We start from the raw sequence: 22,270 nt of genomic DNA, 5'->3' as shown, positions 1-22,270 counted from the left end.
CCTCCCTGTTCTGCGGAGGAGGGGGAGTGAGAGAGCAGCTTGCTGGGCACCTGGCAGCCTGCTAAGATCACCCCACCATTGAGTTCTTTCATCTGAGAAAAGCATAAATCTCTCCCAGGCAACTGAAGCTATGAAGTCTTTGCTTTGAAATACATGGGCCCGTCTGTTTTAGGTCAGCTATAATAGGTCTTCAGTGAAGAATTACAGGCTTCTCTTCTCCACCATGTTTGGGGTGGCTTGTACTCTGGAGGCTCTATTCAATTGCATAATAAGGATCTTCACTGAGTTTGGGTTTATAGGCTGGGAGAAAAGTTCTTTTTGTGCATCATTTAAGGGCATTCAAACCTGCTGTGAAGTAACAAGTCAGGAAGACGAGATACAATGCTTGCAGCACAGATACCTAAACTGCTTCTAATATTAGGGTTATTTTCTAAACCACAGAAGTCTGAGTTAAGTACATAACCCCACAGTATCAAATTAATTTATTTGGTCTCTATAAGCATCATTCCTGGGCTTTTACTGGCATTAAGGGGTGCTATAAGCCACTCACATCTATGAAAAAACAAATACTTTTCTGCAATCAAAATGAGGGGAAGAGCCTTGCTTTGGGTTACTGAAAAAAAGTGGCCTGATTTTTCTGTTAATAAAACAATGAAATATGGAGCAATGGTTTTGTTAAATTTTTATTTCTTTTTTTCTTTTTTTATCTGATAAGAAATAGCCACAAAACTCTAATGGTCTTTTGTCCCTCTATTTCCCCAGTTTCACAGGGAGTTTATGGTCCCAGGAAACTTTTCCATCAGAGACCACAGACCTTGAATTAACAAAACATACTGGGTTTTTTGAATGCAATGTCATTGTACTGGTAAATTCCTTGACATGTTCTACTCATGTTGCTGAAAATGGGCATACTTCTGTTTTGTCTCAGATCAGCCTAACTGCAATTAAATATTTGTGCTTGATATGCGCATGTCTCAAGGCATGTCTGTATTTATAATATATAGGATGTATGGACTTTGTTATACACTACAGAGAACTACATACCTATCTCAGAGAGGATGTCCTTTATTTTCCAAAACATACTTACTTTAAAATCACATTTTTATTTAATTCACATCCTCTAAAACAGTGCAAAATTCCTTAGTTTGGATCCATAAACAGCATATACTTGTCATTTTGGTACCTCAAGCAGAAACAGGAAACGCAGGACAAAGAGAATCCAAGAAACTTAGAAAGCTACATTCAAAGTTTTAGTTGACCTTGATTTTAAAACATGGTTGTTTCCAACACTTCCCTTACTCATCAGATACGGTGGCTTATCATAAGAGAACACTAGCTCTTTCCCATTCCTCATACTTTCAGAATGGGAATATTGGGTGAGTTTGTTTTGATATACCTTTGGTTTATTTATAGGGGAGGGAAGCAAGGAATTTTTTTTTTACTTACACTGCAATCCAGTAATTCACACAGATAGAACATCACCTGTTTTCAGAAATATGTGACATGGGACTCCGGTATTAGTCATGCAAGCACACTTTGTTCAAAAAAATGCTATACATATATGTATGTTGAAGATACCAACATGTTCCTTGAAAGTATGTCCCTATCACATACAAGATCAGATTTTGTTCTCATACCAATAATTCTATTCAACTTAGCCCAATGGCAATCTATTGTTTCCCAAAATATAGTAAATTTGCTCTGAAGAGCTGATGATCTTAAGTCAGAATTCAAATAGAAGAGAGCAAGACAAGCCAGAAATACATACACTTTGGTTACCCATTCTGTGTACTTAAACCATACACACTTTTGCCTATATAAATACGAAAAATGTAGATCACGGACAGTAACTTATTACAACAAGGTCAGGCTCAAGGAGGGCTGGGATACAAAACTTTGACCTGAGCTCCGAAAGAATTTTTCCATGCTCTAAGTGGCATGATAGAAATGACAAAGGTGTAGTAGCACACCAGAGATTCAATGACTGAAGGACGCAATGTAAGGCTAAAACCAGTGCTTGAGAAAGGATAAATGAAAAAGTAACCTAATCAGTAACAGTCATAACGATGGTTCCAGGTGTTTCTAAAACTGTGAGAGAGGACAACACAAATGTTCAGAATGCCAAACAGAATGCAGCTACACTATTGCCCTTCATTCACCTAGCAGAAAGGCACTATTTAAGCATAAATACTTACATTGTTCTTGTCACAAAATTTCTTACGACAAAATAATTATTTCATAGACATTATTATCAGGAATTTTAAAAGAACTTGAACCACCAGGGCTTTTTGTCTTAAACAAAAGAAGTCAACTGTTCAATAGCTGCATATTAGCGCAACTGATGAGTACTTGGAAGCAACTGGCTAATGAGAAGTAAACTCAGTGGTAAGACAGTAGAAACTATTCCTCCTAGTACACAGAACTACTGATACAGCTAGGGCTCAGGAAAAGTATTACAGAAGTATCAAACAGAAAAGGGGGCATCTTAGCACAAGCTCTGTACACTCAGACAAAACCCAATCTGCCTGGTTACAATCCAGTCACAGGAACACATGTAACCCATCAAATGTGCAGCATACCAAGTTTCGTGTAATTACAGTGTTCAAATGTAGAACCTCATTCTTTCCCATAGTATTTAGTCTTTTGAGTTCAAAAGTGAGTTGATCTAGGTGCTTTGAGGTATTCGGCAAACTAGACAAATGTGTTTCATTGGATAATCACAGAAGAAGCTGTGTTAAACCAGGAATTCAAATTAGAGGGATCTATCCAAAAACTCTGTCAAAGGTCCCCTGCGTTATACATAAAGAACAGCAGTCCCATAGATGTAGTATTACCTTCTCTGAGAAGCTGTATAGCCCATTATGAAAATGATAAACAACACTAGCTAAGTTGCCAAAGGACACCTTTAGAATTAGCAGCTAAGTAAGAATAAGAGCTCTTTATTTTACGTCAATAAAAAGTCTCCATTTACACACAGGGCACTAGTACAGAAGACAGAATCAGTACCATTTCATGCCATTTTCTGCAGTCCAGAATAAAAACACAAACAAAACAAATAGTGTGTGCACATGAGAGACAGAAAAAGGAGAACCAAAGAAAGAGAGAAAAGGCTACATGTCTTTACTTTTATTGAAAGCATTTAGGTTTGCATCATCTTTGGGACATCTCAGACTCTAAATAACAACATTTAGAAGACACGATCTCTAGGTGTGCCACTCCCTCTAGGACACAATTGTTTTCAAAACCTTTTATTCACTGCTTGTAAAGTGACACAGTACAATCAATGAACTGTAGACATTTTCATCACATTTGTTTTTTGTGGCTTCCAAGGTCCATTGTCATAGGGGCTCTCTGTAACCAGCCATCTGGGATGAAAACAAAAATAAATGCTAGATATCCTTACCTCCAAGTCCATCTCCAGAATCAACCTCACAAATGCTCTCGCCTTCCATGTTGTCTTTAGGATGCAGCAGAAAGCAAGGTCTTCCTCAAGTGTTTTGCTCAGGCTCCAGAATGAAGCTGGATCGACCCACTTTGCAGCCAGCAGGTGATATCTTTCAAACAAAAACATAAAAACAAAGCCATTGATCCACTTTTGCTATACAACAGAGAGGTCATTTAATTTCTCCCTTAAGCCCCACAACTTCTCAAAACTGTGTGTCAGTTAGTTCTACATTCAATATCTCAGCTCCTTATATCAATACAGTCTTTTCAGTGGGTATCTGAGGTCCTTTGTACTTGTAAATCCAATTGTCATTCACAGTATAAACCCTCCACCCCACATAAAAAGGCTGCATCAGGCCAAATTCCAGGATTATATTGAGGGGGAAAGCCTCAGCACAGGCCCATGCTTATTCATATGCCTGAGGACTACAACAGGCAATATGGAGCAACGTACTTTCCACCTACAGGATTAGCTCTGCTCTGGCATGCCGTGGGTACTGTGAAACCAAACTACATTCAGGTTGCAAACAACTATACCGATTGAAAGCACACAGATCATGTGGGTTTGCCTTCTTAAGACTATTCTTAAGGTCACTTTAAGTTTAGGCAGAGAGTATCTCAGTTTAGCAATGGAGCTGATTTTCAGAAGAGTGTAAAGAAGAAAAGTATAAAGATGGCTGTGGAGAAAAGACAAACCCACCTCTTGATTTATTTAAAAGAGTGACAGTAAGGGAGTAAAATCTCTTTTCCCTACTCTGAACCTGAATAGCTAGTTGTTTTTCTATTCCCCTGCTTCAGTGTAGCTAGTTTTCACGCCTCCTTCTCTTTTTGAATAAAAGAGAAATAAATCTCAATGAATTAAAAAAGAAGTACTAATGAGTCAAGAAACATCCCCCCATTGGCGCCTTTGAGAGGCAAAAATGAGACAGAAAGTAATCAAAACAGCATGGAGTTCACTTTGCAGCAAGCAGAGATCTGCCATCGAATGCTCCTGATGCAGACAGCAAAGCAAGGATGAGCTCCACCACTCATCCCCCCTGTGTAACATTTGCACTCTGATTATTTTAAAAACAAAGGAAAACAGAAATCAAAAGCCATCCAAAAAGAGGCTAATCTCTGCCACAAATGAACTCAGGCCAAGAACACAGAACATGATGAGAGAATGATGATCAAGTACAGGAACATCTAAAATCCAGTCGAGGTATCATTAGTAACCTAGAGCTAGCTGTGGAGCAATGTATTCGCTGTCTCCTTGCCAGTTTCAAATGGGCAAATATTTAATTTTTATTTGCAATTCTGTGGCCTTCTTTTTTGTCCCATAATCCTGTGTTTTACTGAGAATGAAAGGGGAAAAAAGTTCTGTTATTAACATGAACTGCACTGAATGTTCTGTTCAACAACCTTGCTCAACTTCCTATCTAAGAGAACGCAATAAACATTATAAACAAATCTGTATTCAGAGATCAAGTAAAAGAGAGTCAATAGCTCAAGTACTATGTCATTTTGGTGATAAAAAGAAGGGCATACCTAGAAGCTCCACACCAGATGACCTCTACCTTCTTCAACTTCTTCAGGCATCTCTCTCAGCATCTGCATGTTTTTGTAGATGTTCTGGTGGTTGAGTGCAGGTGTCTGTCATGTAACAGAGCACACATGACACTGCAAAACACTGAGCAGGCTTTCCATGGAGTGACAAGTGTAGCATAGCCATCTTACACTGCTGATGCTTCTTCTTAAACTTGCATCAGCAATTCCAGGTGTTCTTCCACATGAGCATTCGTGTTTTTCAGAAGGTATGCAACTGTGGTTTGCAAAAGACTGAAGACTGAGAAAGGATCCATGAGAATGCTGATTTTTAGTGATGAAGTATCCATCACAAAAAAAGTAATCCATACATTTTATTTTAAATGTGAAAATACTTACCAAATGAATAACTGGAAGAGAGCAGTTATAGTATCGAGCTCTGGCTGCATAGTCACACTTGAAATATATATGTTCCATATGCTGATTTAGGATACTCACAAGAACACTGACATAGTTCTTGTTTATAAAGGCAATGAATATTGGATTTCAATGATCAAAAAAGCTCTACTGTAGATGTCACAGGATTTAGTGTTATTTTAACTGGATGAATGAGTCAGATGAGCAAATAACTGTAATTTGAGAAAGTCAACTTCTTCGTCAACTTAGACACAGGCATTACAGAACTTAACGTGTTCATCCATCTGTAAACAAAAACGTGCGTTCTTATGAAAAGCAGAGTGGGTCTCATTTTGCCTTATAGCAACGAACTAAAAGAAATCTGCGTGCCTTCATCAAAACCTGTGAGTGTAGAATAGTAAATTTCGAGACATTCAATGCATAAGGGTTGATTACTAAAATCAGATCTCAGTACTGTGAAATACTAGCATTTCAGAGCAAGGTTACCGAGACACTAAGTGAAACCAAAGTCTTCACTGCCTAGTTATAAAATTACTATTCTTATTATTATGGAAAACTGAGATTAAAAGAAGAGAAACAGAAGATGTGGTTTTAAATAATTTATTATTTTACATACATTCCTTGTGAAACAAATTAATTGCTCTTTATTACATGCTTGCTGTCCCTTCCCACTTGGCTCCCATACAAATGTTGCTTTTAATAACATTTCATTCCCAGCTAAACCTTTTTTAGGGGGGAGGAGGGGCTGTTGGTGAACACAAGCCCCCTGTTGTTCTGCTCCCTAGCTATAAAAACTCTTTAATTAAAAACTGAAAGCAAAAGGATGCAGCAGTACTGAAATCTAGAACTGCTCAAATGTAATTACAACAATGGGGTAACCATAGGGTAGTATACTTAATCCAGAACTGCTTCACGCTTGGCTGCGTAAGGTTGTGAATTTACCCTTTCTGCTAGGGAGTGAAAGACCTGAAATGTTTCAAGTCACCCTTATCACAAAGGAGAAACTCCACAGCAAAGAACCAGTAAAGAATTATGTAGGACTACAGCTGTTTTAACACAGATAGGATGCAATAATGACTTTGATGCTTTTTAAATTATAGAGCATTTGAAATCTATATTACCAGGACTCCTTTGGTCACATAGTTTCATTTTTTGGCAGTCTTTGCTTCCTGCTCAACCAAACCCTTTCCCCTGCTACCACCATACAGTAGGCCCCATTTTCCATGATCAAACCAGAGACTAAAGCCACCTGGGACCAAACCATCATTTGGTGCTGGTATCTGGTCCTTAATGAAAACGCTATCACAAAGGAAAAAACAAGCAATGAATACGTTTGCATGAATTCTTTGTCAGTTATTGGGGAACTTGTTTCTGGTGTGCAGGGAAGAGCACGTGGAAGGAGGACTGGGAGGAGTCTCAGCAAGGCCAGTTGTCCACAGCTTCTGCCTGAATGTAGTGTGCAGAAGCATCCATGTTAGAGTAAGGCAGCAGTGGAAGAAAGATGAAGTCAGGAATACATAACTAGGTACTAGTTGCAGAATTCATCTTTTTTCCCTCAGTGTGGTGAAAGAAACGTCACTGCTGTGCAGACGGGAGTGATAGAGGAACTCCTCTTATTAGTTGCTTTCTTCAGACCATGCCTGACCACACACACAGTATAGCAGGCTGCATGGAAGCTGCATATGCCATCCCTGTAGATGCCATGCAATTCCATAAACTGGAAGAACCCCCAGCCACACATACATTGGTGATCTGCAAGCTTTTTAACCAGCCTGAGCCCAAGAAAGCCAAATTAAATGTAAATGACTGCAGTCCCTTGATCTTTCTGAAATGAGCTCTAGCTGCAGATACTGGATTTTGCAGAATGATCCCCAGTAAAGCAATGGAATGCTACCACTGCAGTATATGTACATTTTGATGGCAACATTTGAAAAAGCACAAATGTGAATAAAAAGAATATTTATATTTTCAGGGAACTTTACAAGTTTAATTTTGCAGCTGAAGTCAGAAAGATCATAACTTGCTAGATTTCACTTCCAGTGCTCAGATGACAAACATGCCAGAACTAAAATGCAAAGGGAAGACCAGAGTCACTGCATTAGCACACTTCTCTACTAATTCAAAGACCCCAGCAGCCCCAAATACAAGCTGTGGGTACACATTTTCAAACCAGATTCAACAGATTCCAACTTAAGCCCAAACTTCAAGCCTGCAGCTAGACAGACCTTCCCCAGATGTACACTGTTAACTCCTACCCATAAGTCTCAGAGGATATTTTCAGGTAGTTTATACAAGAGACTATTCATCTCCCTTCACCTCCCTCCATTCTTTTCTCTCTTTTGAGCCCACTGCAGAGGGCACAAATAGCGACAGTGCTTCCTTCCCCTTCCTCAACAGCCTTTTCTGCCATGTCTGTTGGAAATACCATTTTTTAATGTTTTGCACTGGTTATCACTGGAGAATGGTTCCATGTGAAGAACATCCTGGGCATGAGAATTAGGTGACTGCAGAGACTGACCATGCAGCTTTTAGGAAAACATCTGATGTCAAGGAGGATCCAAAAGTAGAATACCAGATTTGTAGCACTATTATGATCTTATACAAACCTCATCCCAGGAGCAGAATTCTTCTATCTACCCCTACCAAGGCAGGGGTAGAATCTGAAAATCTGTATTTCTACATCAATAGAGAGGAAGCTGATGCCAGATCTACTTCTGAAAAGGTTCTTTCCCTCCGAGTTTACCATCAGTTGGATCTATAATGAATTATCAGTGATATATCTGTACTAGTCCTGTGCCTCTGCAGGCAGCCAACCTCACACAAGGAGTCCTGCTCAACTAGTTATTTCTGCTTTCCCTCAATTTCTCTCATTTGTCATAGGAATTTATTCAGAGTTAATGAATCAGACCAAGATTCTTCATACATATTTAAGTGCTTTTCAAAAAGGAAATCTACATTTTGGCAATGGGCAGAAATCTTGTATTCAGGCATAACCATGCTTGAGTTAGTCCTGCAGTAATACCCTAACAAGAAGCCTTCCCGACTACCAGACTTAATAATCACAATTCCTTCCTAACAAGACTTTCAGTGAAACTGTTTCATTATTCAGAGCAAGTCTGAGTTGAATAGATTCACCTCATTTTACCACACAGCTGCATTTTTTTGAGATATCTCCATATGGAAATCTCAAGGAAGTCAAAAGGAATTACGGATATGGGTATTTTAAACACTGACAAAAATCTCAGTTTTCAGTAACTCTAAATAAGCTCCAACTCAACATTTTGCAAAAATAAGATCAAGTGCTACCAATATGTCTTGCTGGGAACAGCCACGAAGGGAGATCTGTGTATTCTAATCCTGCAAAATACAGTTCAGGAAGGATATAAGAAGCAGTACCAATAGATGAATTTCACAACTTCATTCCTCCAAAACATCATCTGAACTGGAAAGAGGAGTGATTTCTAAGTCTGAGGTACTTACTTCTGCATAGTTTGGGTTTTTTTCCTTAACAAAGTTTATATTTTCAAATCTCTCCATACCTGTTCTACCTGCCAAACTGTTTCACCACTCTCATCACACACAGCACTTCACTTTTCAACTGCTTTTCCTTACATTGTGAATTGTGACTACTGTAAAGAAAGTTATTTTATGCACTAGTGTGCAGCAGGGTTGACAATTCAGCCTCTATTTTAATGTAACAGAGTACCACAAAACATTTGACATGCTGGTCCCTTCCTTATGGACCAGTACTATAAGGTACAATGTGAACCATGCACTGTAAACCAGGAATTCCCATCAAGCAAACACAATGCTCTCTGTTATCTTAGAAAAACAGTTTTTCCATTTGGTTCCTCTGCTAATGGCATTAACACTAACTCTGACACGTGCAGAACAACAGAATCCAAGCTAGTATTTGTAAAGCCACCTGATGACGTTGACGACAATCTGAAAACATGCACTACATATCATGGTTTCTGCTCTAGGCATACAAATTCAGTACTACTGAATACGAATGGAGGACAGGGTATTATATCAGAAGTATTTTCTTTGAAGATCATAGAATCATAGAATAGTTAGGGTTGGAAAGGACCTTAAGATCATCTAGTTCCAACCCCCCTGCCATGGGCAGGGACACCTCACGTTAAACCATGTCACCCAAGGCCTCGTCCAACCTGGCCTTGAACACTGCCAGTGATGGAGCATTCACAACTTCCCTGGGCAACCCATTCCAGTGCCTCACCACCCTAACAGCAAAGAATTTCCTCCTTATATCCAATCTAAACTTCCCCTGTTTAAGTTTTAACCCGTTACCCCTTGTCCTGTCACTACAGTCTCTAATGAAGAGTCCCTCCCCAGCATCCCTATAGGCCCCCTTCAGAGACTGGAAGGCTGCTATGAGGTCTCCACGCAGCCTTCTCTTCTCCAGGCTGAACAGCCCCAACTTTCTCAGCCTGTCTTCATACAGGAGGTGCTCCAGTCCCCTGATCATCCTCGTGGCCCTTCTCTGGACTTGTTCCAACAGTTTCATGTCCTTTTTATGTTGAGGACACCAGAACTGCACACAATACTCCAGGTGAGGCCTCACAAGAGCAGAGTAAAGGGGCAGGATCACCTCCTTCGACCTGCTGGTCACACTCCTTTTGATGCAGCCCAGGATACGGTTGGCTTTCTGGGCTGCAAGTGCACACTGAAGGCGGCTCATGTTCATTTTCTCATCAACCAACACCCCCAAGTCCTTCTCCACAGGGCTGCTCTGAATCTCTTCTCTGCCCAACCTGTAGCTGTGCCTGGGATTGCTCCGACCCAGGTGTAGGACCTTGCACTTGGCATGGTTGAACTTCATGAGGTTGGCATAAGAAGCCAATCTCCGCAACTTAAAATTTATTATCTAGCTAGTAGGAATCAGCAAAGATTAATCAGGTATACATCTTTGACATTTACACAAATTGATTGCTGCACAGTGTGGTTCTACTGTCATTAACATAAAGCACACCTTAAAAAACAAACTGCCAAACCAAAGCCCCAGAACCCACAAAGAACACCTTAAAAACACCCCCTAAACATACCTCCTTGATTTTAGTGAATTTTCGGTTAACTGTCTAAATATCCCTTCATTTTAATCAGATGTTGTGTAGACACAAAGCTAACCAAATAGCAGAATTTTTCATATTTCTAGAGGACTGTCTATTTCCAAAGGAGAGAAACTACATTGCATTTTGAAACCCACGTCTTACTGTAATCAGCAGTGATTCTAGGAGCATATAGTGAAAACAAAGGACTGATGAACAAATTTATCAAAACTGCCAAAAAATGTACAGAAAATCTGATTTTAAAAAAATAAGGGAAACATGAAGTAACAAAAAAACCCAAACAGGTGAAATAAAAAAACCCTTTAGTACTAGCGTGGTTTTACTGAGAAGTTTGCAGTGTAAAAACAATTTGCTTTCCTTAGGTCTTAGCTGAAGGCCTAAAATAAGCATGTAATACACACTTACAGTACTTTCTCATTTGCTGTAACGTTAATTTTCAAGACAATGTCAAGATGCTGAATTTATGCCCAGCTACAGTTTTTATAACCAACCACGAGGAATTTAGTTTGTATGCTAGAGCAACTGTGGAAATCAATTCTTAATTTATGACCTTGCTTACCACAGCTTGAAGTCTTGCAATAAATAAATGCCTTGAGCCACAAATAAGAAACATTTGGTGAATCAGAGACAAATAACACAAATCTATATGTGTATATACAGCATTAGAAAGGTCATATAAAATACAGTATTGGCTCTTTTCTTGCTCTAACATAATAATGTTTGAAAGGCAGGACACAGTAATTGACTACATCAATACCTAGGTGGTGAACAGTTAGGAGCGCCTATTTTCTTTTTAGATTACAATGTTCATCCTTTTAGAGGAATTCTTGTTGCCTGCCTGGGTTTTTTCAGTAAGGACAATGCTACAATGCTTAAAAATACAGAACCTATGAAAAAATAGCTGTGTTCTTTGTCCTAGGATATGCAAAGTCTTTCTCTAAATGCACATTTAAGCTTCCTTCTGAAATTGCTCAGTGTTACATCACTAACAACAAGAATAAAAATGTCAGAGCTCACGGGTTAACCTGCACTTAGTCACAACTACTCCTCTTTCTAAGCTGAATCTTTCAAATCCTCACCTATATGCCATTACTTATTTCTCACAGGAGTATAACCTAAAAGAAAAAAGCACCTCATTGTTATTTTAGAATTATAACTCACAGAACATTCTTGCAAGCAAATCTCTTTTAAAAAAACACACTTCCATTCTTGACGTATGGGACTAACTTTAGATTTTAAAATCAAGTAGTACAAAATAGCACTAGTTCAGCTAATTTTCCTTTCTTAATTGTCTCTTTCCTGTTTTGCTGCAATTCAAATGTGAATGACTGCCACTCCTTTTTATATTAGCATGACATTATTAGTTTGCACAGCAGGTGACCAAAGTAACTGATGGGAAGGTTTCCCTTATTTTAACTATAAATAAGGGATGTAATCTAATATGAAATGAAAGAATTAGGAGATTCATAATTACCCTCAGAGTTTTACATAGAAACCACATCCAGAAAAAGACTTCCTTTCTTCAAGCATAATCAAATCTTTAGCCAAAGTAGACCATTAGGACATTTCTAATGTTACATTTTCACAAGATCCTGTAACATAGAATCATAGAATCACAGAATAGTTAGGGCTGGAAAGGACCTTAAAATCACCTAGTTCCAACCCCCCTGCCATGGGCAGGGACACCTCACACTAAACCATGTCACCCAGGGCTCTGTCCAACCTGGCCTTGAACACCGCCAGGGGTGGAGCATTCAAAACTTCCCTGGGCAGCTCATTCCAGTGCCTCATCACCCTAACAGTAAAGAACATGCTATGATCAGTTCTCAATGAAAGTTTTGCCATTGATATAAATAGAAAACTTATATTGAAATGCCCCTTTCTGTTCCTGCTAAAATCACAGCTGCAGCATCCTAAGGAACATAATTGTGCTCTTGTGGCTTTTGGGCATTGGTATCAGATGCCAGCACTCCCTGTAGAGGATGGAGAAAGACATCACACCTCCTGGTATGGGGCAGAATTTGGAGCTATTCTTAGATTACCTGACCAAGCAGTGAGTATAACAGCTAACTGTGTGTAGAATTTGAAAAGACAACATATGCTCCTATTACTCTAACATCAACTCATATATATATTATGCAATGCTTTTCAGTGGAAGGACACTGAACAGAAGAGCAGATTAATCCATTTTCATTTGCTTTACTGTGTCTGCAGTAACTGCAAACCAGCTACTGACAGACAGGGGGGAAACATTTGGGGTTTATGGTCCATGGAACAGGGGGAAAGTATGGTAAAAGCATGAGGTTGAAGGAGCCAATGATAGGTCATAGTCCATTTAATTTATTTTCCACTATTTTTAACTTCTTCCTTGGTGCAAGTCATTAAAAAATTTAACAAGCCTCTTATCTTGGAACCAGAATTGTCATCTCATTTAGGAAGGGAAGATTAATTAGCAGTGAATTATACTGCTCACAGGAATCATGCTTCTTGGGAACACCCAGTCTAGGACAGCAGTACTGATGAAACCAAAAATGCCATCAGAGGAAAAGCTAGACTTACACTGAAATTACTTTGCTCATACTACTTAGTTTTACCTATAAGCACTGGCATACACAACTAAAATCCCCAAAATAACTCAGGAGACTTGAGACATCTTCTCCAAGGAAGCATCGCCTTTTGTCCTCAATGTATGCATTTATTCCAGACTAAGGGTGGAAATGATGCAGTGTTTACTGGTCAGAACTGATGTCTGGAAGTAGAGGAGAAAGTATCACATTCCAGATGTACATGATGTTTTCATACTGAAAAATAGGCTGAGATTGAGCCTACCACAGGACAGGCTAATCTTAGCAGCAGCTAAAGCAGGGCAGGAAGAACTCCAGTTCCACGCAGGCTTTTCCATAGCTCAAGTGCAGGAATTATAACTTGGCAATGGTTTGTGTCTTGCTGGAAAGAAGAACTCATATTCCAAACTGAAGCCCCTCAGGTAACAGCAGTTATTTTACAGGTATAAAAGCATATCCAGTTCCCAAATCTACAATGACCCCTCCACAGCTGTGTGCGGGAAGGCACAGGTAATAACACAGCCCTTGCAGAAGTGGGGAAACCATCACAGCAAACCCTGAGGAGAGGCAATCACCTGCACAATCTGAAGTAACCTTTGCTAACTTGGAGACCCTCTCCTCAGTTAATATTGACTCCCCACCCAACTCCACCTGCTACGTCCTGCCTAGCAGTATAAATCAGCTTCCATGTTACAGTCTTAAAGACAGTTTGTTCTAACTGCAGGAGAGCTGCTCAGTTAATTTGGGTTAGAGGAAATCACTTCCCCACCAACAAAACAACAGACTTACAAAACAATGTGCAGTCGCTTATAACCAATGACCCTTGCAAAACAGTTTCAAGATTCAACATCTGGGAAACACAGAAATGTATTCACTGATGGCTTTGTATCAGCATAAATGACTAATTACTTTAATCACAATGCTCAAAAGGTAACAAACTTGATTTATTATAAATACAGGGGCTTGCCTTCCTTTAAAAATGACTTGCTCTGCAGTTCAGGACACAAACTGATTTATGGCACTGCTTGTAATTTTCTATTTTAACATTTAAGAATCAGTGAAAAATGAATTAAAAGTAAACCAGAGCAAGACACATTCCCAATATAACTGTATTCAATTCCACAGCAATGCTCATACATTATATATATCTTGCCCATGGCAGGGGGGGTTGGAACTAGATGATCTTTAAGGGCCATTCCAACCCAAAACATTCTGTGAGTCTAGGATTCTATGATTTCCCAAATAGTAAAGACACAAAAGTATTGTGGAAAACATGCAAAGAATACAAGAATAATTTGGCCAAGATTACAGAAAGAGTGAATATTCTTGCTTTTGTCACACATGACTGTTCATTATTTAGTGATGCCTGACTTGCGTTGCTGAGACCAGCTGAATACAATTCCAATCCAGTTTAGCCAGGAATAACTGAGAGAGTCACAAGTCACTTAAAACAGATTATGAATCATTTCTGGCATAGGATCCCATCAGAGAGAGAGACTGAATCTGCCCTAATGGACAAGCAGGTATCTTCACATCTGTGCTGCAAAGCCACTTAGGAAAGCACTCTGCTCTTTCATGACCCCTGCATCACCCATCCTTCACCTCACCTCTGGGCCACGTATGAACAGACAAAGCACTTCAAGCATGTCAGGTACCCATGACAAGGCTTATAGATTTACTGCACTACATTCACACTACATAATACAGTTAAAGGTTTCTGCAGTACGTATCTTTCAAATAAACACAAAAAACATCTGTGTCTGATCTACTTACACTAAGATTAAATTGCTTAGGACTCTCTCATCCATTTTGAAGTCCTCTTAAATTTGTCCAAAAAGATGACTGCCATGGATTCCCTCTTTTGAAGAGCCCTCAGATGCTTTTTTATATATTTTGCTGCATGGGTGAAGGGAGAACCAGCATATCAGAGATCAGAAGAAACATTTATCGTAGTTCACTGGTAACCAGCAAAGTTGTCTAGCTTATCTTGAGTTTTTGGGGTAATCACTGGAGCCCCAAGATGCCCAAGGAGACTGTCACACAACTGTGTATTAGTACAGTTGCTTAGCCATTTTAGTGTTAATTATTATCACATCAACATTTGCAGAAAACAGTGATTAAGGGCAAGATAAGATTATTTCCCACTGGAAGATGTTTTCAGAGACTGGAAGATCTGCTTGATCTAGCTTGAACTGTAAGCTCAGCTAAACCAAACCATATTCCTCAGGGCACTGCAACAAACCCATTATCATCAAATAGACAATGGGCAGCCAGGTTCATATTACAGCTGCTTCTTGCGTTGATCAGCACAGTCACCGTGACCTCGAGTTCCCCCTGTTTTAATATATCCTCACATTGTCTCTCATCTCATACTTAACACTAATATTCTTCTGAGCAAAGCCACCTCCTTCTTGTGTGTTTACAGAACCAGTTGTGCCTAGTGACCCTCAGTGCTACCACAGTATAAATAATAAGACAGAGATGCATCTGATCATGATTTATGGCAGAGAGCTGAACAACACATTCAATGAAATCTTTGCATTATCAAAGTCAATTTTTATTCTTGAGGCTAGGGTTTTTCCTATTATATCATCATGGTTGGTATCTTCTTGGTACAAATTATCTTTCATATGAAAATGGGTTTTTTTTATTCACCTAGCTATTCCGATTATCATTATTTCAGTCATTTATCAATTCAGATTATCATTATTGTGATTATTACCACAACCACACAAAATGGAAGTAAGAATATTATTTTCAGTGGCACTTCGGTCAAATTCTATCAATCATTTCTTCCAAGCCTGGTGGCACACAAAGTCCCAGAATTCATATCACTGCAGTTTGGAAGATATCCATCAAAAGATTAGTAAAAGACACCTGTTTTGGTCTATGCTTTTGGTCCACGAGCAGCCCACATATATTCTATAACCGCTCACAGATGACAAAGTACCAAACGCACTTCTGCATAGCTGCACAAAAACAGCATGCTACTGTAGTAATTACAAAAGAGATCAGAATGTATGAGAGACCTACAAATGTAACACAGGTTTCTAAGATATGTAATGAGAGTCACACAGTTCAGGTAGCTCTGTGATAGCCTGTGAGAAAAGTCTTTGGAATCTGATGTCATACTACTACTCAGGTATGTCTGGAAGTGCATATATCATTTTTGAGGAATGCTGATAAAGATTGCTCATTTTCTTTCTTGGATCTTTACCTCACATTACTGGTTTCATACTTAAATGCCTTTCAAATAAAGGTGCCCTCATTCTATGAACTGAACTATCTGGAGTTCTGCTTGGTTTTTTTAATTCACAGAATCAGAGGTCAGGCAGAGGGAAGTGTTCAGGGAAAGATTTGGAACGAACTACAAAAGAATGAGAGATATAAATTCAAGCAGAATCTGACACAATTAGAGGAATTCTCATTCACAAAACTAAATTCCACTATTTTACACAAAAAGAAGCCATTAAATAGATACCTGTTGGTTAAATCTGGGTTATAAACAGAACCATTATGGCAGTGAGAGTGTAATGAACAGCGTTTACTGACATCATGAAAATTATTCCAACCTTCAAAAGTCTTTTAACTGAGATTATGTTTCAGAAGGAAACATTGTTTTGAACAGAAATCTTGTGTTACAGCTTGAATTTTAAAATGTACCTCTATTGTTTCAGAGAAGCATTGAGACTGGAAGCTCACTCTTCCAGGCATTTATTTTGTAACAATCATTTAATTTCGTATTTAGTTATGTTTGACAACTCTCGTGGGGAGCTGAACACCCTCCTCTACAGCTCTGTGAGTACTGAGAGAAAAATATGAAATAACTTTGAAAATGACAGATCAGGTTCACTGGCAGCCTGGTTCTGCTAAGCTCAGCAAGAGGAAAGCTGCTCAGTATCTTTACCACTGCAGTCACTCCTAGAGGCTATTCTGACTTGCGCTTGCTGGCAAAAGTTCCTAAAGGACCATCTGCCAGCAAGAACAGTGGGGGGAAAAAGTCATTCATGTGCACACTCATGTACTGCCAAGTCCTCCCTAATTCTCAAAACTTCTAATAGTAGAAGCTACCGCAAGCAAGATTTAAGACTTTAGTATGTCAATGTTACCTGTGTGAAGTCCTCAACATAGAAGCCCTTCACCAGAAGAGACAAAAGAGAGTCTTCATAAAAAGAGGAGGAGAAAAGTGAACAGGTAAAACAATTTATCTTTTATACTCAGAATACTATGGTTATGGTCACAGAACCATGGTGGGGGCAGTTAAGAAGTGACCAATAAATACAACAAATATGTGCACATTAAACTTATGTCTTAAAAATTGCTGCTACAGGTCTATTTATTTAACTTATTACTATATAAATCCATGCAATCCTAAAGCATTCAAACAGCAGATGCATGGCAGAGCAGCCTATGCTTCAGTAACAGAACATGCCGTTTCCCTCAATCACATTTGAAAAAAGGCAGATCAAAGAGTCAAAAATGTAAAATTAAATGCAAAACCTTATTCTGATTTAAGGAAACCAAAACAATTATATATATTTTAAATACATGGAGATATATATATATCTTTCACATATATATATATAGATATAAACACATTTCAAAATTAGAGCTTCATTTTCTTATCCTGTCCTATTATATGTACCCATTCCCACCCTCACAAGGGTAAAATGTACCCTTGAAGGCATCAGCCTGCATAGAATGGCAGCAGCTGGTCTGTTCTGTTCTGGGTCTGAGCAGATGCAGCACACGTTGCCAGAGTTGTCTGTACGTGATGCTTTCTCACAAATACTCATAAGGCTTTTTTAATTAATCTTTTTTCCCCTTCTTCCTTTGCTATTTCTAATGAAAGCATGGCTTTGATTAGGATTTTCTGCCTCTATGGTACTGGCCAAGGAGTAAGGTGGTCCTAAGTGAGTAAACCCTACAGTTATACTATTACAGTCTCATCTTCCTTCCCCTTCACACTATTTATCTATTCATCATGCATTTTTAAGTGACATCTAACATTTAGATGATATTCAGTTCTAGACACAGTTCATGGAAATCATCACTTAGTAACAGTCAGTAACACTGAAGTCAGTGAAATGTCTGATTTCATACCAGTGCTCTCTGCCTCCTAGCACAGCACTGGATCTTCTGTGATACAGTGAGCAACGGTGATTTTTCCCTATCACTAGATGTTCAGATTAGATTTTGGGTTCACTTGGCTCATGGAACAAAAGAAAAAGACAGACTTTGCTGTTCAGATGAAGCACGGTGTAACTGGTCATAGGCACTGTTGTTTTACGACAGAATTCTAACCTAAACTGTAAGCCTCAGTCTGGGGAGAAATAAATCTGCTTACTGGCACAATTTATACAACTTTGCAGGATGGGAGAGGTTTGGGGGTTTTGTTTTTTACAGCGGCTTGGTTTCTGTTGATACCAATCACTCCTTCATTCCCATTTCCATGCAGTTCTACAGCTCAGCCTGAAACTGCAGTTCAGCTGTTTCTTTTGCACACTGATACTACAAAATTCATCCTGTAAAACAGAGAATACTTTTTCTCTATCTAACATTAAGCCAGCAACTTTTTATTTATTCATGCCCTGTTCCTGTGAAAAGAAGTCAATGGGGGTGGTCAATGGGTGGAACAGACCTCTACAACACAGCCTTTTCTATAAGCGGTTTCAGTACATAGACCTTATATAACCGAGCTAACAGAAAAAGGAAAACAGTATAAATATTAAGGAAGAAAAACACCATCATGAGAGAAATACTAGAAAATAATGGTCTCTGTCAGTGTGAAACCATCAGCACTGTGGATTGAAAAATCTTGTAACTTGAAGGCAAGGCACAATTCGTCTTCAGCTTCTTTTACCCCGGGTTCCTCTGAAGTGTTCGGCTAAAGCCAGCATGAGGTCTGCTCCAAACTTGCGTCAGATTCCTCTACAAGCTGTATGAAAACACACACTTGCACCACCCACAGCAACCCAAACAAGAAATCCCTACACCTTCACTGTAAGGTTCAAATGTATCAAGTTCATAGCGCACCTGGCAGAGTCACGGCACTTTCAGCCATGTAACTAGGACAGGCGAGTACACAGGCCATAACATCACTTTTCTTCCACACAAGCATTTAGCTGAGAGGACAGAGGGAAGAAAGAAGCAGCATCAGCATTCATCTAGCAGCAGCCTCCCTGCGGGGCTCACAAAGGTCTTCTAGTGTCCTCTGCCCATCAGGGACAGTGCTAAAAGCCGTCAGACACCAGGCAGGACTGGGGCAGGAGACAACCTGGAATGAACTTCTTTCAAACAGACCTCCATGTTATTCCCAACCATCCAGAACTGGGCAGCCAAGCCTCAATTTAAAATTAAACAAAAACCCTATTAGTAAACACTAAGAAAAATCTCTTCCAGTTTTCAAAAAAACCAACTCTTCCAACAGAATAAATGTTTTCATTCTAATTTCTCTCTGCTGTTTCCATCCTAGGGAACAAACAGGACCTTGTTCTTCCAGCCTGGTCCCAAACTGCCACAATACATTGTATCATTCTCTCCTTTTTAACAGCAAAATAAGCCGCTTTTTTCTCTTTTGACAAACCCCAGTGCAATGCAAATATCGCCACATCACTCAGCACTCCTCTCACATTTCCACAGACAGGATCTGGTAGACAGTGTTACATCAAACTGTCTAAATAGCAGCCATCTTTGCTCTAAATTCCAGCTAACATCCCAATTCTTTTTTTTTTTTTTTCACCTGGAAGTTCAGATCAATTTTCTTGGAATTTAACCACTGCCTTTTTCATTACAGCTAAATTTTAACCAATCTCTTAAATTTTATTAAAGTGCTTCTTAAGATGTATCTGTCCTTTAAAAAAAAAAAAAAAAAGACTTTTCTTTTTCCTGAAGCACATTCTGAAGTACTTTAAAACAGAACACATGAACACATTTCCCAATTTGTTTCATCTTCCTGGAAGAGCCCAAATTATTTGATCGAGCAAAAGAAAGTCTACAAAAATCCACACTTCCTGGCACAACAGCAATTAAAGCGCAGGAGAAATTCTCTATCAACTCCAAATGCACAGTAGATGAGCCTAAGAATGAAACTGCAAATGGTATGTAAGAGCAAACTTCTCTTTGCCCCGGAAAATCTCACAGTTCCAGGGTCTCAGTATTTATTCTGTGAACTTTCAATTTGCTGCATACTAAAGCAGAAAACTCTGCTTCTTTAGATTCCATCAACCTCAATACTCTTGAGCTGTTAGGTTTCACTAATCTCCCTAAGAACGACAAAACAAAAACCACTTTAAATGTGGTTTCATGGCAGATCTGACAGTTTGACTTTATGAAAACTCATTTGTGAGTTAGGTTTTGACGGATTGCAAAGGACGACAGGTACCTGTACTGTATCTGAGGCGATGATTATCAGATGGCATTCGCATGAGGCCCCTGAAGGAAGATTTACATTCTGTATCACCTTTTCATTTTTGTCTGCATATCTCAACCTGGGTTTGCAGTATTTTGACTGTTAAAACTGTTTTCAAAATCTGAGTTCAAATAACCTGCTACAAGATTAAAGGCGACACTCTTGAAAGCAATTTCAATGGACTTCAATGTTCTACGTGCTCAAAATAATTAAATGGGTGAAATTGTTATTGTGGGATTTGGGCACTATTTGCTTGTTTGTTCCTTGCACAAAGACAGCTCCAAATACATATTTCCTTATTATCTGCATTACAGGAGTATGCAAAGTCTCAGGCAGCTTTGGGTTTCTGTGTGCAAAAAGAAAAATGTATTTCCTGCCCTGTGAGAGTTCACAGCATCGGCAATGATTCTGCAATGAGTTCCATGCATGGCAACACCTGAACCTTTATGGATGGCATAATAATGCTGCAGATGACTGGGAACTAAATATATAATAACCATTTTTCATATACATTGTTAAACAGCTGCTGATTGATAATGATAACCTGGTCACTTATGAACTTGGCTGGACTAAAACTGCCAACCGAAAGATGAATGAAGGATAAAAGCCTCGTCCTTCATGAAACCTGGAGAGACAGGTGACGAATTCTTTCCCACAATCACAATAATACTAAATAGTAACATGTTAGGAGCCTATGATAACTACCTAATAAATCTATGAAACCAGTTGAACAGCCTGATACCTGAGCAAAGGAGTTTTTTTCCTCATAGCTTTGGCACTTTAGTCTCCCTTTTACTTACAGATGCCAGTGACAAAGTTTTGATGAGAAGGAATTTCCTTCTGCTGCATCTCAGCAATTTATTTTTAGAAGTCTGGCGCTGACACATGGAACATTTTTAACACACATCAAGTAAATGCTTCATTTTGAATAATCTAACATTACACAGTTCCTTCCATATCATCACGCACAGCCTGACATACTCCACCCTAGCTCCAAACCTGCTAGGGAAATGCCCTTCAGAAAATGCCTCCAGAAGACTGGGAATCCCCTCTGGATCATCTACATATAAATACAGATCTGTATTATCTTCACAGACAGAAAGACAAAGAGAAAAACCAAGATTTTAGCATGTAGGTTTCCCAACTGTGACGAGGCATGGTCATACATTATTCAGTGTGAACTTGAACAGTTGCTTTATCCTTGTTTGCAACCTACGCCTCCAACACATGACCCAAAATTCTGGATATGTCCCTTTGAACTCTGTTGTTATGTAGTGGTCAGTGAGAAAAATGAGTTTGTGACTTCAGACTGAAGGCTCAAACCAACTCACTATAATTCAGGAAAGATAGTTATATACCCTCTCCAAGGACTAGTTTAACTTTCCTCTACTGTCAGTCCTTGGACATAACCAGCAAGGGTATACAATCACTAGCATATTAGTGGAGGTAAGGAAAAGGCAATAAAACTAAAGCTCTTAAGACAGAGATCTGTAACTGCAATGCTGAAGCCTTTTCTTATATGATCAGTCAAAGTGGGATCAACAGAATTACTTATACAAGTTAGGACTCCAGGATCAAGGTCATGAGGTTTATCCTGCTCTGGGATACTCTAGAGACTATGTTGTTTTACAAGTCTGCTCCTTTAGATCACCACTATTCAATGTAAACATGCAGAAAAATCAGACTCTGTATTAGTTAGAATTCATTGAAGTCATAATCAGAGACAGAAAGGTAAATGCAGTATGAATAAAATACAGTGTGAAGAAAATAGTGTCTTTGACCATTCTTTTGTGCTCATACTTGACAACGATTTAATTGTG

The 22,270-nt window shown here is 39.0% G+C and overlaps 1 protein-coding gene across 6 annotated transcripts in view; it reads right to left on the bottom strand.

The window, feature by feature from the left end:
• PPP2R2C (protein phosphatase 2 regulatory subunit Bgamma) overlaps nt 1-22,270 on the bottom strand; it is a 201,242-nt gene that overhangs the window by 97,162 nt on the left and 81,810 nt on the right. Inside the window, exons 1-2 of one of the 6 annotated variants that reach the window (XM_061468627.1) lie at nt 4,972-5,258; nt 3,404-3,554 (exon numbers count right to left, since the gene is read on the bottom strand). The exons of 4 other annotated variants lie outside the window; for them this stretch is intronic. In XM_061468627.1, the coding sequence (XP_061324611.1) occupies nt 3,404-3,452 (49 nt within the window). In that variant the 5' untranslated portion in view covers nt 3,453-3,554; nt 4,972-5,258. Of the gene's footprint in view, nt 1-3,403; nt 3,555-4,971; nt 5,259-22,270 lie in introns of those variants that run through there. One more of the 6 variants, XM_061468637.1, reaches the window with a different exon arrangement.

Source organism: Pezoporus flaviventris, unplaced genomic scaffold (assembly GCF_033815535.1).
Source record: "Pezoporus flaviventris isolate CSIRO_AGI_PZ_B2104156 unplaced genomic scaffold, CSIRO_AGI_Pfla_v1 ptg000002l, whole genome shotgun sequence".
NCBI classification, from domain to species: domain Eukaryota; kingdom Metazoa; phylum Chordata; class Aves; order Psittaciformes; family Psittacidae; genus Pezoporus; species Pezoporus flaviventris.
The sequence above is the reverse complement of the archived record's forward strand: the minus strand, read 5'-3'. Positions and strand labels throughout refer to the sequence as shown.